This window comes from Enoplosus armatus, chromosome 1 (assembly GCF_043641665.1).
Source record: "Enoplosus armatus isolate fEnoArm2 chromosome 1, fEnoArm2.hap1, whole genome shotgun sequence".
NCBI lineage: Eukaryota > Metazoa > Chordata > Actinopteri > Centrarchiformes > Enoplosidae > Enoplosus > Enoplosus armatus.
In genome coordinates this window covers 24,763,471-24,779,755 of record NC_092180.1, presented here as the reverse complement: position 1 = coordinate 24,779,755, position 16,285 = coordinate 24,763,471, and the positions used below count along the sequence as shown (strand labels likewise).

At 42.9% G+C, this 16,285-nt stretch overlaps 2 protein-coding genes across 3 annotated transcripts; one reads left to right on the top strand and one right to left on the bottom strand.

Annotated features, from left to right (window-relative positions):
- Nucleotides 1–2,193: 2,193 nt before the first annotated feature.
- LOC139285965 (mesoderm posterior protein 1-like) lies at nucleotides 2,194–3,097 on the top strand. Its single transcript, XM_070906626.1, has 2 exons — nucleotides 2,194–2,886; nucleotides 3,008–3,097. Exons 1-2 carry the CDS (start codon nucleotides 2,194–2,196, stop codon nucleotides 3,095–3,097), a joined length of 783 nt encoding a protein of 260 aa, XP_070762727.1.
- A 1,087-nt stretch (nucleotides 3,098–4,184) lies between these two features.
- Nucleotides 4,185–14,195, bottom strand: LOC139291076 (aminopeptidase Ey-like). 2 transcript variants are annotated; one of them, XM_070923802.1, is made up of 20 exons: nucleotides 13,582–14,195; nucleotides 12,621–12,787; nucleotides 12,082–12,197; nucleotides 10,953–11,079; nucleotides 10,634–10,788; nucleotides 10,389–10,502; nucleotides 10,065–10,208; nucleotides 9,710–9,775; nucleotides 9,481–9,546; nucleotides 8,559–8,731; nucleotides 8,341–8,417; nucleotides 8,104–8,237; nucleotides 7,939–7,994; nucleotides 7,705–7,852; nucleotides 7,473–7,564; nucleotides 5,909–6,019; nucleotides 5,529–5,696; nucleotides 5,176–5,316; nucleotides 4,676–4,757; nucleotides 4,185–4,461 (listed from the first exon to the last, which is right to left on the bottom strand). In XM_070923802.1, exons 1-20 carry the CDS (start codon nucleotides 14,193–14,195, stop codon nucleotides 4,303–4,305), a joined length of 2,910 nt encoding a protein of 969 aa, XP_070779903.1. In that variant the 3' UTR covers nucleotides 4,185–4,302. The 2 variants fall into 2 exon arrangements, with proteins under 2 accessions (XP_070779903.1, XP_070772420.1); XM_070916319.1 differs by having other exon boundaries at nucleotides 12,082–12,221; nucleotides 12,645–12,787.
- Nucleotides 14,196–16,285: the final 2,090 nt, after the last annotated feature.

The following is a 16,285-nucleotide window of genomic DNA, read 5'->3' as shown; positions in this document are numbered from 1 at the left end:
CAGGGCTAAAAGGGTTTGGGATGAAAGGGTTAGCGCTGCTGTGCTGATTATTCACTCATTACATGTGAGCAAACACCGTCAGAGTCGATGTGGATTAAGAGAAGACAGATCCTCTCATCATCAACCTGGGAGGGAGAGAAGGAAGATGACAGCTGCCGAAGGTTTGTCATGAAAAAGCAATAATCCGGCAACAGTTCACGATTTGAAAGAAATCAAATGAAAGAGGTTCTTCCCCTAAAATGTACACAAATAAAAAGCTATAGATATTTGCACACAAAAATAAATATTCCTCAGTTTTTTTAAGTGTAAAACTAAAAGGATCCCATCTGTAAAAGCTTCAAACTTTAATCAACCAAGGACTAAAGTGCTAGAATGAGTTGTGATAAGCACTATCAGTCATTGTATGTGATATATGTTACTCTCAATCAGATGATAGATACTTCATTTTTGAGTGCTTGTATAAGAAAAGTAAGCTGTGTGTTGCTGGGTGACAGGTGACAATTGTATGTAACAAAAACAGATGAATACTGGGAATGACTGAAATATAAATGTCGAGTTTTTGTGTCCAGGGACTCCTGTAATATCATGTCACATAATGGGTTAAAGGTCACTGTGGGAACTAGTGCTTGGGTCAGCTGTCAAGTCTGGTGTCACCTCACACACTTTTTAACTAAAGACAAATAACAAAAAAAAACCAAGACCACCTTCAGCAAAGTTTTAGTTTCAGTTCAGTTTTAATGGCATGGTTTAATAAGAAGATTCCCATCCTTGCTTTGGGTATTTTTCCTAATTCAGATGTTTTTCTTGCATAACTGAGGCGGTGGGGAGCTGTGCGAGATTGCTTCACACGTCCCGCTCATGGGTTTCACCTCCGCTGCAGAGCAGGAGTCAAATGTGACGCGGTGGTTTGTGGGAACGTTGCTCGGGACTCAGATCCACGGTCAACGCCTGACAATCATGATCTGCTGACACCCTCAAAAGCAAAAACCCTTCATGTGAGTGAATAGAAAACACACCATTGAGATGAATGATGTCATAAAAAAAAAACAATCTGAAATTTAATGTACATGCAGAAACCTATGCACCAATATTTACCCTATAACTTGAGATGACGTACACACGTATATTTATATTCAGCAGTTTGTGAAACAGAAACAATATTAAAGATCAGCGGCAAGAGACACCGCATGGTCAAAACATGACAACACAACGCGGAGCATGAGAATCGTGATGACTCCTCTTAATTCACTCTAATCTGCCACTAACCTTAGCGCATATTGGCAATTTTTAGCACTCTCCAACATCATAATCACAGGGACATTAACTGGGTCGTTCTATCTGTCCAGGTAAGTCCCATTGCAAGGGAGACGCGGCCAGGACGGCCTCAAAATATAAAAATGTGCTAGCACTTATTGGTTCTGCACATTCTCTGTGCTTTGTTCTCAGAGCTCCCAGGCCAGTGAGGCCTACTGCTGTCCAAACAGGACGAGGTGTAAACTCCTCACACCTCACAGCTGCCCCGGCACACTTCTGCAGCCTGACCTTGTGTATCAAAGAATCTTCAATCAGAATCCTGTTTATTGCTGAGTAAGTTTTCACATACAAGGGCAGAAAGAAAGTGAGACTACTAATGAGATGTAACTTCAGTGTCTCACTAAACAACTTTCATGTGTATGGATGAGTCACAGTCATTTCAGTCCATTCATAAAAAGTGGTACTGGATTATTGGATATGTTTGGCAACATTTCATGTAGCTGCTTCCAGTCACAGCCTCTATGGATTCCATAGATTTCTAATAAGAAACGCCGCAGGTTCAGACGCAGACCTGTGGCCCAGGTACAGCCCCTGTCATGGCAGGGTGGTGTTCCCAGGCTGCAGGAGCGCATAGTGTGAATTTGTCTACTTTATGATGCCTGTGCGAGCTGCCAGGTCACACCTTGACCTGGAGCTGCCCAGTTTCCCATGAGACCCCCCGGCCTAGGTGTCAGCGCTGCTCCCAGAGCTTCTCAGGACCTGAGGTGGCTGCCCGGAGGTGCAACTTCGCACCTCCCACCACATATATGGGCCAGGCTGCCTGGTCCTCCTCACTATCCTCTGCCTGCCTTACCAGCAACACACTGACAGCTCACTGCTCAGGAAGAGCTTACAACCACAGCACCAACTACAACTACATCTACGACTACAACCGCAGCCATGGAGGTGTCCTACTGCTCTCCTCTCCAGCTCCAAGACAACTCTTTCCTGTTTGACTGCGAGTCCCTCCTGGACAAGTCTTTTGAGCCTCTGGCCTATGATCCTTCCTCAGACCCTGGTTACTTCAGCGCTTGCAGCAGTCTGTCTCCCACATCTTCTGTGGACTCCTTCAGCTTCTCCCCCACCTCCCGCCAGGCGGCCGGAAACGAGCAAAACGCTTTGGACTGTTTCCTCTTCGGCAGCCCGGCAGCACCTCCTCTTACCCATGAGACACAGACTCTGCCCTGCTCCAGATCCCCCGCAACCACCTCCTCCACCACAAAGAGATCCAGGTCCAGGTATCCGGGGAAGAAGCGCCAGACAGCCAGCGAGAGGGAGAAGCTGAGGATGAGGGACCTGACAAAGGCCATGCATCACCTCAGGACGTACCTGCCCCCCTCCGCGGCGCCAGCCGGACAGACCCTGACAAAGATCGACACACTGCGCCTCACCATCCGCTACATCTCCTACCTGTCGGCTCAGCTGGGCCTCAGCGAGGAGGCGCTGGAGCAGAGGAGATCCTTGGACTTTGTGGAGCAGCCCCAAACCCTCAACCAGTTCCTGGGTCAGCCAACAGCCAGCTACAGCCCACAAGAACCAGACTGTAGCACCACGAGCACAGTCCAGCTGTCCTCTCTGCAGCCCTCTTATCAGGTACGTTCATATCATGGCCACACAATTACATGCATTTCAATGATTCTAAGCTTTGCTTCTTCATAACCTGTTCATTTACAGTTGAATGAGTTCATGACCAAAATCTGTTTTCTATTGTCAGGTTTCTAGTGGAGCTTGCTTCTCCAGCGAGCAGTACTGGATGCCACAGCAGCAGCAGCTACATGATGCCACCTTCTCTGGACATTGCTGAAAGAGACGGCGATCAGTCCCCTCTACTGGACTATTTTCATTGCAACAATGACTTCTAACACTGATTTATGGACAAAACGTCTCATTTTTGTTATTTTGAACAAAATATAGTTCTGTGATTTGTTTTGTGTTTTTGTATATAGAACTGTGCTTTAATTTATTGAGCTTTCACCATGTGAACAGAATAAACATTATTTATCAAAAATAACCCTTAATTGTTTGTTGTTGTTTTTACGTGATCATTTTTACAAAGTAAACAAATGAAATCCTACAGACTTGGTGCTTGGCCTCCACTTCCTTACACAAACACTGCAGCTGTCGGGGGGACAAAGAGGTGCTAAACAGGGAGCACATCCCCTCTAAAGTCTTTAAGGAAAGACCCCCACTGAGAGAAGTGGCAGCTGAACCAGGGCCAGTTAATTGGCACCTTTTCTATCCTGTGTAAACATGGCTGGTGGTTCAGACCATGAAAGAAACCTCATGATAAATAACTGGCCCTGGACTGAGTTTAGAAAGTTGAATGTTGAATTGAATTGTTTTTGTTTCACTCCCAGTTCTGATTGTCACTTCCTGTTAGAAGGTGTTTCTCTGCAGTGTCCACATCACCCAGAACTTAATATGGAAAAAGACAGTCAGTGTGTTATGTCTGTGTCATTGAAGATGGCTGGCCCAGTTTGTGAACTGATGTTTTACACTGCTGCTATGTCAACACTGTAATCTGTGATCTTGTCCAGGTGCCTGGAGCTGCTTAGCTTTCAATAACTGAAACTTTGTGGATATTTATTTTCAGTCAGGCATTTTAAATTCAAATGGGCTTTGTTTTCCCTGTAGCACCTACAGTCCTGAGTATGGAGGTTCAAAATATCACAAAATGGCTTTTATCTCATTGACTGGCATCTATAGAATATGTAAAAATATGGGGATGAGGTGAGAACAGACTATCACACTTTTGTGTTGTGACAATTATTTCAAATCTTGAAATTCCTCTGAAGTCTTTCAAACGCTGACAGTCGATACAATATTAAAACATATTTCCCACATACAACAGATTTTGGTATCAAATAGTCTTTATTCATAAAAAGGCTTAATCAAAACTATACACTTAAAAAAGTTCCATCACATTCAGGACATCTATAATAATACATTTGGTTACAGCTGGAGTAAAAGTCAGTAGAACAGTCTACATTTGAAAACTGCATAGTGGTGTTAAAGTGGAGAAGAAGCTTCGCTGGTGAACCAATTGTGCACCTGTTCCTTGTTCATGGCCACCCAGTTGATGTTGGCCTTGGTTCTCTCCAGCGCCTGCTCAAGAGACGAGGTGGCCGAGCCGAACTGCCCTGCGTTGTCTTCTTTGAACTGCAGCAACTGGCGAAAGAGAGGGGGGGGGTGGGGGGTTACTGGAATTCAATTCCGTATCTAGAATTACATTATTGTATATCTAGAATCTTCTGTATCCTCACCACCATACCTGGTGTACATTACCTGGCAGTCTAGTTATTACTACAAATTTACTCACAAATGATCAAGTGAAACATTGGATCGATACAGAAAGCAACAACAAATGTTAGAGAAACGGTACCTGCTTGTACTCAAAGTCAGTGGAGAATCGTTGGCTCACTCCATCAATCAGTCTTCCAAAGGAAAATGATCCACCACCATAGCTGAAGAAAAGGCAAAAACAAGACAGGCTGTGTAACCAAAGCTTTTGGTTGGACTCTTTGATATCAAGACTGAGAGTCTGCAGCCATGCCAGCGGCCCAGTGAGGCTGTACTCAGTATGCTAATGTCAGCGTGCTAACATGCTCACAATGACAATGCTAACCTGCTGATGTTGTAGGTATAATTTTCACCATGTTCACCATCTTAGTTTAGCATGCTTAACATGCAAACATTCAGTTTGGACTAAAGTGTTGGCCCAACACCACCAGACTACAGCACTACAGCACCACCCTACAGCACCATGAATACATATTTTGCCTCCATTGCAACATGTTTAACCCTGACACTGCATTCCTCTACCAACTGAGTTTACTGTAACAGCAGGTGGTATATATACGTGTGTGCATATGGAAAACTCACTCATTGAATATATGGTCCCAGTTGGCTCTGACGAAGTCCCATGCCAGAGGCTGACCGATGGGGTTAGTAGCAATGTAAACAATGGTGGAGGTGGCATCCTGCTTACGGATCTTCTGTGGGTCCAGACAAAACTCCAGATACCTGAAACACACTCACAATGAGGATGTGTGGAATTTACTGCTGTTTGACGTAGGACCATCAAAACCCTGCTGCGAGGTTAGTCATAATGATAAAAGTTTGATTAAAAAGTACAGAAGGTACTTAATTTTTTCATCCTGCACAAAGTGACCTTAAGAAGAACAAGCAGAAACATTGAGAGAACAACACAAACATTATCCATCAGTGCAACTGACCTGTTGAGCAGCCACGGCTGTTTGGTGCAGGACAGAGCATACATGAGTTTATCAGCTTCTGAAGCGATGGTGGCATTCTTGTACATGGACCAAGCGAAGTCCCACTCCGTCACTCCTCCCGCTGCAATTGCACTGCAGTACACTGTGGACTTCAAGTTGGGATTGATGCTGGAACGATTGATAAAGATGACAAGTTAAAGGCAATGACAGCAGTGGATAGGGAAGGAGTCAGGGAGCTCAAGCGGGACTTGGTTGATAAGGGGCCAAAGGGATGGAAGAAAATACTTGAATTAGAATAAAACAACTGCTGCATTGAACAAGTTCAGGAAAACAGGACATATTAGTGCCTGTGAAAGTGAGGAGGTCAGAGATGAACATACTTGTTGTCGGCTGGGTTTTTCATCCACTCTCTGAACCAGCCAGTGGTCAGCTCCTTACAGCCTTCCACTCCAGTGCTGCAGGCCAAGGAGATTGCATTCACCTGGTTGTACCTGGACAGGGACATGAGGGTCAGAAGAGGGTTCGAAAAGGGTTCTCACATCTTGGGGACCCCACGTCTGTGAGCCAATGGGAAAGGTTCTCATGAGTAAGCAGTCTTTTTTTTTTTCAGATTTGAAAACTGTCATGTTTCTCTCCTCAAGACATTAAGCAGTATCAACGTGATGTTTTTTGTTCGGTAAAAAAAAAGCAAAATATTCTTTCTTGATGTGTGTATGAAAGAAATACTATGCTAAATTAGCCTGAGCTCGCAGATTCATCTAGTTCCCAGAATAATGCTAAATTACCTAAAAAATACAACCTAGTTGACATTACATAAAGTACAGGTACAACATAATTCATGTTAGCCTTTTAAAACCACGTGAAACAGATTATAATATATCCTCTGGAATCAAACTGAAAACATAAAGCTCCCTTGTGTCGTCATTGATTTTAGTGAATTCTGTGGGCCTAAACTTATACTGCCGTCTCAACAGTACACATATAATAAAAGGACATTTTCCCTACTCTATTTTTCCCACACCTTGCTAATATCAAAATCCTAACGTTAGTTACAAACGTCTTTATAAAAGACTGAAGATAAAGTTAAATCTGGCCAGTAATACCTGAACATTTCACACTTTGCATGGCTTTCTTTTCATTTCACTTATTCGCGTATTGAGGGGGGCCCTTCTCTCTTGGCCCGCTGTCGTGGACTGTTCACACTAATGAAGGAGTCCATTAAAACTCTTAAGCGTTGACTCATATGATGAGGTGAACAATGTCAAACTCACTTGGCATCAAGTAAAATCCAAAATGCAGGTTTTTAGTAAAACGTTTTTCCAGGACTGAGAATGTAAGTGAAGAAGTAAATTTAAACTCAGGAGATAGAATATATCAAGATAAGAGTAAATTGGAGTAAACACATTAAAGAGATACTGGAGACATGGACACAGTGCGGAGAAGGTTATGTGAGGTACAGCTTGGGGAGATTGAGAGTTTTATGAGAGAGGATGGGTAGATACTTTGGGAATTATCTAGTTAAAAATAATAATTCAAGTTTCATCTAATCTACATTGCATTAATCCACAGGGATTAACCTCGTATCTATTGGATACCCCAGAAGAAGGTATCATCTTCTAAGTGCTGTTAAGACTCAGCTCTTGGGGGTTTGTAGGACTAACAGTTTAGTCATGATACCATTATGGTTTATCATAACAATAAACACTACAATATAAAGCAATTTTTTAATGTGGTAACACAGTCTACACTTCTACTTGTCATTTTGCCATCCAAACGCACAAAGTGGTGTCCAGTCTTCAGGGGATCATTGTAACACTGTGACAGGAGGCTCATGTGTCAGCCTGATCCTGCTGCACTGATTGTCCCAAAGGTTACTATAGCACATATGTGTGTTCAAAAGAGTGAAGCAGACATTTAAAACAGACAGCACGTTAACGGCCTTACTGGTCAGTGTGCTTTTCCGGGATCTTTGTCCAGTTGAGGGTGAGGTCTTTAAAGTAGTTAAACAGAGGAGTGACCTGTTTCTTTATGTAAGCCTGGGGGATGAAGATGTACATGTTTTGTTAATCTGTATTCCTGTTTGAAAAGAGAAATGTGTCATCCAGAAACCAGTCAGCATTCCCTCATAAACACCTTGACTCAGCTGTATAACAAATGTTGACCATTCGTCACAAACCTGCATGGGTCCATACACTTCACTGCGGTCAAACATGAGGAAGAAGTAGTCCAAGTTGCGTCTGGCGGTCTGCCAGGGCATGTATTCAACTTCTTTATCGAGGAACTTGGTAGTCCTCAGAGCCAGAGTTGTGTTCACCATCTTTGCCCTGAAAATGGCACATATAGCTGCTCAGCTCTCTTGCTTTCAATATTTGGCAACAGTGCTTTGTAAAAAAAAAAAAAATGGCCTCACCTTGCGAGGTTAAAAGCATCATCAATAATTTGAGCTCGGTTGATCACTGGAATATCCTGAAAAGTCAACAAGGACACGACGTGAGAGTGAGTTTGGGGGCTTGGAGAGTCATTTAGAAAGACTACACAAGTGATGCAGCATCTTTTCCAGCTGGAGGTGTTATACCTGATGTTTGGAGCTGAGCTTGGCGAGGAGTCGCGCCCAGTTTTCAGAGTCGTAGTTGACTCTAAAGAAGCCCTTCATATTTATGTTGGCCACCAACCACCCATTAGAACCAATAGTCATGTCTGTATTTGTAGCTGTTTGGATGGAGAAAAAACAAATAAACAATGCATCTTTTTGTACTCATTTGTGTTCATCATCCTTGCAATGCTCTGAACGTACACCTGAAATAAATCTTACCTTCTTTGTTAAGAAGCCAGTACTCCTGTTCAGTTCCACCAGTCTTAATCCACGTAATAGGGACAAACCACTCATAACTAGAGACACATCCAACCAGCCACACATATGAACATAAACACAGAGTATACACAGCGAGCAGGTGAGTTTCTTATGGTTCAATATGATCTCATACAGTATACTCAGCATATTCACATGAAACATTAACAATGTTTTCCTACTTGAACTCTGACGGTGTGTCCACTACAGAGTCTGGGTCCAACAAGAAGTGTTTTTGGGTGATTGTTCCAGTCTGGGTGTTGATGGTGACCACTGGGAACCCCATCTGTAGGATCCAGCGGTTCATGATAACCTCCACAGAGTGGGGCAGCTTAATGCCGGCTTTATCCACTGCCTGGTAACAGGAATATTCAAATGTTAGTAATAGTATGACGCATTTTTTGATACTATGTATATATCTTCAATATTTCAATATTTCTTCAAGGTGCCATGATTTCTAACCTTTCACCTGATCTGAGAACTGACGTATTCTACTGTTAACCATTGATCCTTGAGTCATAATGACGAACAGGTAGATTCATGTTTCAAATGTTTAAAGCAAAAAAAAAGAGCCATGAAGTCAGCCGAATGACCGGTAATGTGAATTACACAGCAATACCTGTCCTTAGCTAACATTAGTCACCATAAGCTAATGGTCATACCAGAACGGGTTGTACTGTAGCACCAAGTGGACTGAACTAAGCAAGGGTGTGCTCTATGTCTTACCAACTTTCAATTTGTAACAGGAAGTGTGTGTTGTATTTTTACTTAAAAATGGTTTAAAAGACTCACATTAGCCTTTATTGTAGGCTAATATTACCGGCCCCGCACCAAACAACAGAGAATACAAGTTAGCGATGGGCATGGTGAACTTAGCTCAGAATTTAGGGGCCAAAGAGACAGACATTGATAATGAAAACTGGACGCAGCTGGATGTTTAAATAGGCAACCGTTTGCTAACACTTTAGCCTTATGAACTCTACAAGGTGAGACGTCAGTGTTGTGCTTACAGCGTGTTGCGCTGCCCCCCAGTGGCCAAAAAGTCTATGGCTACTGCTAGGTTTTGTGGGTAGCTGTTCAGCTGTGATGATGGTGCTATCTTACCATTTGCAGGTGCTTCCAGAGGTCTGTGTAGACTGTGTTGTTATACTTGAACTCCTCTAAGTACGTCTGCAGACAGATAATAACCTCTTGGTTATACTCTAGTTGTGCTTTTGTGGAGAACAACATGAGTTAGGTGCAGGTCAATAAAATGGTGACTTTTTGCTGACTTCTGGACAGTTTCACCACACGTACAGATTAGATGCTCATCAGTTTAATCAGCTGTACTCACGTGGAGCCCTTTGGAAAAGACTGTTTCAGTGATGAACTCTGAGAGCATTCTGAGGACTGCAGCTCCCTGTAATGAAAAGCAGAAGGATATTATCTGTATTAGTGGGTGAGATAATGAGATGGGATAGAAGTACAGCGATCTGTTAATGTGGATCCGTGATTCGTTAGGAATTTAATTCTGTAGATCCCAAAGACCGTGTGAAGAGTCCTTGATGAGGGTCACCAGGGAAAAAAAGAAAACAGTTTAATTCATTCTGTTTTGTTTAGTGGAGGTCAACATCTAGTCTAGTGGGGCTTGAAGAGAACAATACATTGGGTAAGGAGGCTGTGATGTGTAGCCCTCAATTATACTGCACCTTGCTGTATGTGATGGAGTCAAACAGCTGACTGATCTGCTCTGGCTTCAGGATGTCCTCCTCTTTGGATGAGAGGGGATGGGAGGAGGCCAAGGCATCCACGGCCATCACACCGATGATCTCATTCAGAACTATTAAATCTGTCTGGAAAATACACAGAGGATTCTTTTGTATTCAGCACTGTGGCATGACTGGACACATTTTCCAAGTAAGTTGTTGATTTCTACATCCACGTTGTCAGGACTTAAAAATACATCCAGTCAGTCTAATCAGCAGGTAAAATCTCACTTTGGACGCGTATTTCTACAAGAGAACAAAACTCACCATATTCCATGTTGGTTCAGCATAGTTGGCTCCAAGATAAGAGACATAGGTGGCAAACCCCTCATTGAGCCACAAGTCGTTCCACCACCTCGTGGTCACCAAGTTCCCAAACCACTGAGAGGACAGAGCTTCGTTTGATTGGCAGGTTTTTAAACACACTTCAAAGCTAAATACAATTACTACCGAAGACATGATTGGTTTGTGTTGGAGGGCAGTACACCGTTGATTGTACTTTAGTGTTTTACCATATGAGCGAGCTCATGCGAGATGACGGTTGCCACCCATTCCTTGTCTCCATTGGATGACACGCCAGGGTTATATAAGAGGGCGGTTTCTCTGTAGGTGATCAGGCCCCAGTTCTCCATGGCTCCAGCACTGAAGTCAGGAAGAGCGATCTGGTCTACAAACGATTAGAGAGGCCATTTGTTGACTGCTGGCTGTACATGTACAGTTACTGTACATGCACAACTTGAACACAAACCAATATCGGTTAGCAGTACTAATACAGTATTGTAAACTTATTTCCTATCCTTGTGTTGGTCTGTGTGTGTGTGTGGTTCCTACCTGACTTGCTCAGTGGGTAAGAAGAGTTGTAGTAGTCCTCAAAGAATGCCAGTATGGGTCCAGTCTTCTCCAGGGCGTAGTTTCCCTGGCCCTCCTCTATAGCCTTTTTGCGAGCCCAGATCCTGATCTGGACACAAACAGTGCTTTATTAACCAGACAGAAAAAACTGATAGACCAGAGACCTGAGCTGGGCTTTGAGTCCAGCAGAGGGCAGCATAGAAACACTCTCTACATCTGTTGTTTGTACTGGTAGTTGTAGTCACATTGTGACTGCAAATTCACCTCAATCAATCATCCAGTTAACCTACACAAACTGTCAAATCAGAAGCAAAGATACACACTGATTAAAATGAAACCACTGTAAGATTCAGTGAACAGAGCAATAGCCAAAACTTTCAAACCACAACTAGTTTCCTGTTGTAGCAGCGTTCATCATGTTTCGTGGGATCCAAGTTCACAGCAGGCCTATTGCAACAAATGAGCCACGAAGAGTGCCCCGGTCAAACAATGTGGTCCTACTCGAGCAGGGATTTTTCAGGGATTTTTCATGCTGACATAAAATGACTTCAAATAAGTATAATGCATTTCTTTCTTAAATGAATATAATAATACTTCTACTACTATGGCTCCAGTTTCCCTCAATATGCAGTGGTTTCATACTTTCAAGCGGTTTCAAACACGTTCAGAGGAGATACATTGTGCACATGAGTCCTCATGGGCCTCGTGTTCTCTCGCTGTGTGTAGGCTCTGTTGGGCTCACATCAGCTGAAATTATTGGGCCTAATTCAAGCTGTGGTAGCAACAGTGGTACTGTATTGTAGCAACAGCAGATAGCAGAACTAGTAACAGCAAATGCAGTATTACTAGTAGTAGAAGTGGTATTGGGGTCAAGTGTGCTGATTATCAAAGTTAAAAAATCCTTTTTTTCCCCCTTGTTCCACTCTACAGGGAGGTCAAGGGTCAGAGTCTGCTTCAACACAGCAGCTCACAATGCTACAGTGGTAATTAACTATAAACAAAGAATAGTGACATACCACATGCACTGCAAAATAAATGGCTTCTAAATGTAAATGATGTAGATATTTCACACCTATTTTCACTCTGACTGTGAGATGTAATAAATAATTACCAAAACGTCCGCGCCCGGTTTCGTCCCATTGAATGTAAAATCACACACAACAAAAGCCAGCAAGTAGGTCGACATAATCTCTGTGGGTTCAAAGCTCGTCTGGATTAAATTCTGGCCTTCCATAGTGATGTTCACAGGGTCTGTGTGGGGGAAAAGACAGCAGCAGATTTATTAAAAAGGAAGAAATGAGGAGTAATGAGCTCATTGTATGACTATAGTACAATACGGTGGAGAAATTGATGTTTGCAACATTAAGAGTCTGTCATATTTGACATCCCTCTGTTATTATTATTGTTATTCTTTTAACAATGTAAATACAATTTGGAGAGCAAAAATGTCACGATCATGAATAACCAATAGTTTGGTGGTTACTGTTTATAACTGAAAAACAGATTTTTGCAAATGATACACATGAAGCAGATTCTGATTCTAATTGGCACCAATCAAAACGTAACTGAGATAAGGTACATTACACTTGAAGCTGAGTCACTCGGAAACATTACACATGGACAGTTTCCCATGTAAAATGTTGCACTGACTGGACACTGAAACAAGGAACTTGCCGTAGTTCATGGCGTTGGACAGAGCCACAGTCTCGTGGGGGTGCATGAGAGTCATGTGGAAGACAGCTTTCATGGCGGGCTCATCGAAGCAGGGGAAGGCTTTCCTGGCATCCGTTGGCTGCATTTGAGTCGTGGCCACAACTCTGACAATAGTAGATATGAAAACTCAATGAGTAACACCCACATCAAATGTTTAAAAAACAAACTGAAATATTTCTATGCTGTCAATCAGCTGTGTAGCTGGTGGGGGGGGGGGGCCTGCAGCTGGACAGGGGCACTGGAACGGGGATTATGAATAAAACAATAGAAGATTAGTGAAATGCTTATGTAACAAAAGGCTTAAGAAATATCAGCAGCAGCAGTAGCTGTACATGCACTGCTGTCTACCATCATGTCTTTTTTGATACAACCACTAGGAGTCCCCAAAGTGAAGCATGTTTTTGCATCCTTGACTGAAGTTAATCTAAAATCAACACATTGCTAACATTGTAACCACATGGCCATGGGATGTATCATGCGGAGAGAAGGTCTTTACGTCCATTAATTATAAATTAGGGGAATAAAACTTTTTTTATTCATTTAGAGGTGCTGGTCGGTGGATTTTATTACCTTTGGAAGGAGTCAGGCTGGGTGTTTCCCCCTTTCTAATCTTTGTGCTAAGCTAAGCTTGCTGGCTGTTGTCATATCTTCATATTATTAATTCATATTGGACAGACACGAGAGTGGTATCAATTTCGAAGTGAACGTCTGGTGTAAATGCATGGTTTGTGATGCCTGTACAGTTGTCTAGGTGTTTAAACCCTGCGTTACTACATATTTATATTTACACTTTGTTTGAATCCTCACGATGACATGACTCTCAAAACTTAATCAAAACATTTCAAATGAATTAAATTGAGTACAAAACGTCAAATTGAGATTAAAAAGAACATCATACTTTTTCACCCCATCTTCCATGTATTCACTCCTGTAGAATCCTCCCAGGTCGTCGGCCAGCTCTCCAACAAAATCGGTGAAGAGCTCATACATGCTGCCGGCCTGCAGCGGGCCATTGAGCTGGACCACCAGGTACTGGGTGGGGACCTCCAGCCAGGTCTTTTTCAGGCCGGGCGCAGAGGCTCCGTTGAGGCCCCTCAGCTTGGCATGGTGTCCCTCGAATTTGGTGAGGTTGAGCTTGTTGGAGTGGATGATGATGAGGTCGGTCTGCCTCACACATCTGAAGACCACCGTGGACTGTCCGGAGAAGATGTACAGCCCGCTTGCACTGGGCTCCAGCCGGGGCCACAGGGTCACATTGTAGGAGACAGGAGCAAGGGAGTCCGGAAGTCTGTAACGCAGCCAGGGCTCCTTTGGGGTGGAGGGTGTGGTGGGGGAGGGTGTGGTGGTGATGGTGGTGGTACCAGGGATGGTAGTGGATGGAAGTGTCACTTCATTCTTTGACTTCTCCTGTGCGTACACGACAGACAGGGCTATGATGGTGGCCACAGCGCCGATGGCTGCAACCACGCAGGTTACTGCCACCGCTTTGCTGACGAAGAAGCCTTTCCCCATGTCTCCACCAGTGAAGAAGGCAGAAAGGGGACACTGATTGCTATTTATGCCCTGCCTTGTTAGATTCAGCTCAGAGTTAATGGTTGATCTCCGGGGCGGGGAAAACAGCTGAAAGTCCAAAACATTGAGTTGTAAAAAGGCCTTGAGATAAGAGAGAGTCCTGCCTAATCTGTGAACTTTATACCTCTATAATGGCTCCGAATAAAGGCCCTCTTTAGAAGCTGGCCTGTGTTCTCTCTGTTTATTCAGTACTGTGAACTATGTGGTAGTGGAATTACAGTAGAACTCTGTGTGTGTGTGTGTGTGTGTGTGTGTGTGTGTGTGTGTGTGTGTGTGTGTGTGTGTGTGTGTGTACAATTTGCAAATGTCAACTGTATACAGATCTGGCTATCGGATGGTGAAGAAGTCAGAGTTGTATAATGAGATGGGCTAAAAAGGGGTTTATAAAACAGTATAAACTTTCATTTATCCTAAGATGTTGTTTGCTTTGGTTGACCAAAACAGTTGTGGCTTAAAGAACTGGAGACATTCCAGTGGTTAAACTGAAAACACATATTTTGTGCTTGATCTCAACACAACTGCCACAGGAATGTCTTCCTATGACATTTGGACTTTGGTCTGGCAATGGAATAAGAAAATAATATATGAATAATTACATAGATCATACAATTAATCAACTCTTGCCCAACCACATTAAGTAAAAATACATTTAATTACATGTGACTGTGATTGTACCTTATATGATTACATGTGACAAATAAACAAAGAAGCATCAGCATTCACCTGAGCAGAGTGAAGGATGATAGATCTGACAGTTAGTCACCTCTTATCACCAGAAAATCTAAAACCATGAGTGTGAAATCATCATTTTTGTTCAAGAGAAACAACAACTTTGGTGAATCAAGTAACTTATTGAGAATTTTGTTGCGTCATCATCTAAATAAGGGGTGGAAAATGAGTCAGATACTGACACAGTGTCTACACAAGCTGCGCAGTGGAAGCAGCGGCAGCTTCAGTCCTCCGCCAGGGTCTTTACAGGATGCGTTCAGGCACAGTAATGCTGTGTGGTCAGCCAGTCTAAAATACAATCACTGCATTTTAGCATGTAAAATGGAAAAGTGAAGCGCTAGTGAATTGCGAGCTGTTTTGTGAGACTGAAATATTAGAGTTCTATCAATCTGTTAAAGTGACTTTTCTGGTCTCACTGGTACCTGTAGCAACACGACCTCACCTAAGCAGGCCCTTGCATATTTTTTAACACAGGTCTGTTTTCGTTCTGAGGACCTGGTAAGAGCCACATCACAGAGCAGAAACACCAAATTACAGTACGATACAATGACAGCAAACAATTTTCATACCTTGTATTAGTTTTGACTCAGTGGATTCAGCGGCTCTGTCACCTGTTGATTATGGAATCTGATTTTAGAGCAGTGCTCCCTGCCGTTTGAAAATGTGTCCTGAAGAGCTTCGGTTTGTTGCCGAAGGTGAATACTATTGAAATCAGATGAATCAAGATCTGTAACTTCCCCAGCAGATGAGTCTGTCGAAATGATGCATAAGCAAGATACAGGATATTGCACAATCTTCAAACACAGAATATACAATTATTGCCATCTACAGCTGGTCTTAAATGTGTTGTGTCTTGTCTTGAGGGTTAATCCAGTGTGATGCTTTTGAATACTGGCATTTCTTAAGATCAGAGTACAACTGTGTGTAGTACAGTAATAGTAGCTACTGGCTACTGTACAATGGGAAATACTCAGTCAACAGTGTTGGACACAGAATATTGAGCTAAAGGTCTAATACCATTCTTTTCATGGTCATTTTCTGGAGAAAGCATTACTGAGGCACTTTTTTTTTTACAAACGCATCTTTGTTGTATGGATTTTAGCATCCACCATGCTAGCTGACATGACGCAGGATCAAGAATGCTTGGTAAATGTTTGGAACAACTGGATCTGCTTTGCTGAGGTTTTTTAACTTCTGCTTGTAAAGCTCAGTAGCTTTGGGGACCTTCTGTTCCACATTAGCATGAAGCGAAGTGAAATGAAGTGGCGCCGGACATTAGAAGCCCTCAAATGCAACACATC

Coding starts and splice junctions, on each gene's coding strand:
- LOC139291076 (XM_070923802.1), bottom strand. CDS start 14,195: ATGGGGAAAGGCTTCTTCGTCAGCAAAGCGGTGGCAGTAACCTGCGTG. Junction 11,080..12,081: donor AACCGGGCGCGGACGTTTTG/GTAATTATTTAT, acceptor GTTTGTGTCCAG/ATCAGGATCTGGGCTCGCAA. Junction 5,697..5,908: donor AAAAACCCAGCCGACAACAA/GTATGTTCATCT, acceptor CAATCGTTCCAG/CATCAATCCCAACTTGAAGT.
- LOC139285965 (XM_070906626.1), top strand. CDS start 2,194: ATGGAGGTGTCCTACTGCTCTCCTCTCCAGCTCCAAGACAACTCTTTC. Junction 2,887..3,007: donor CTCTGCAGCCCTCTTATCAG/GTACGTTCATAT, acceptor TTCTATTGTCAG/GTTTCTAGTGGAGCTTGCTT.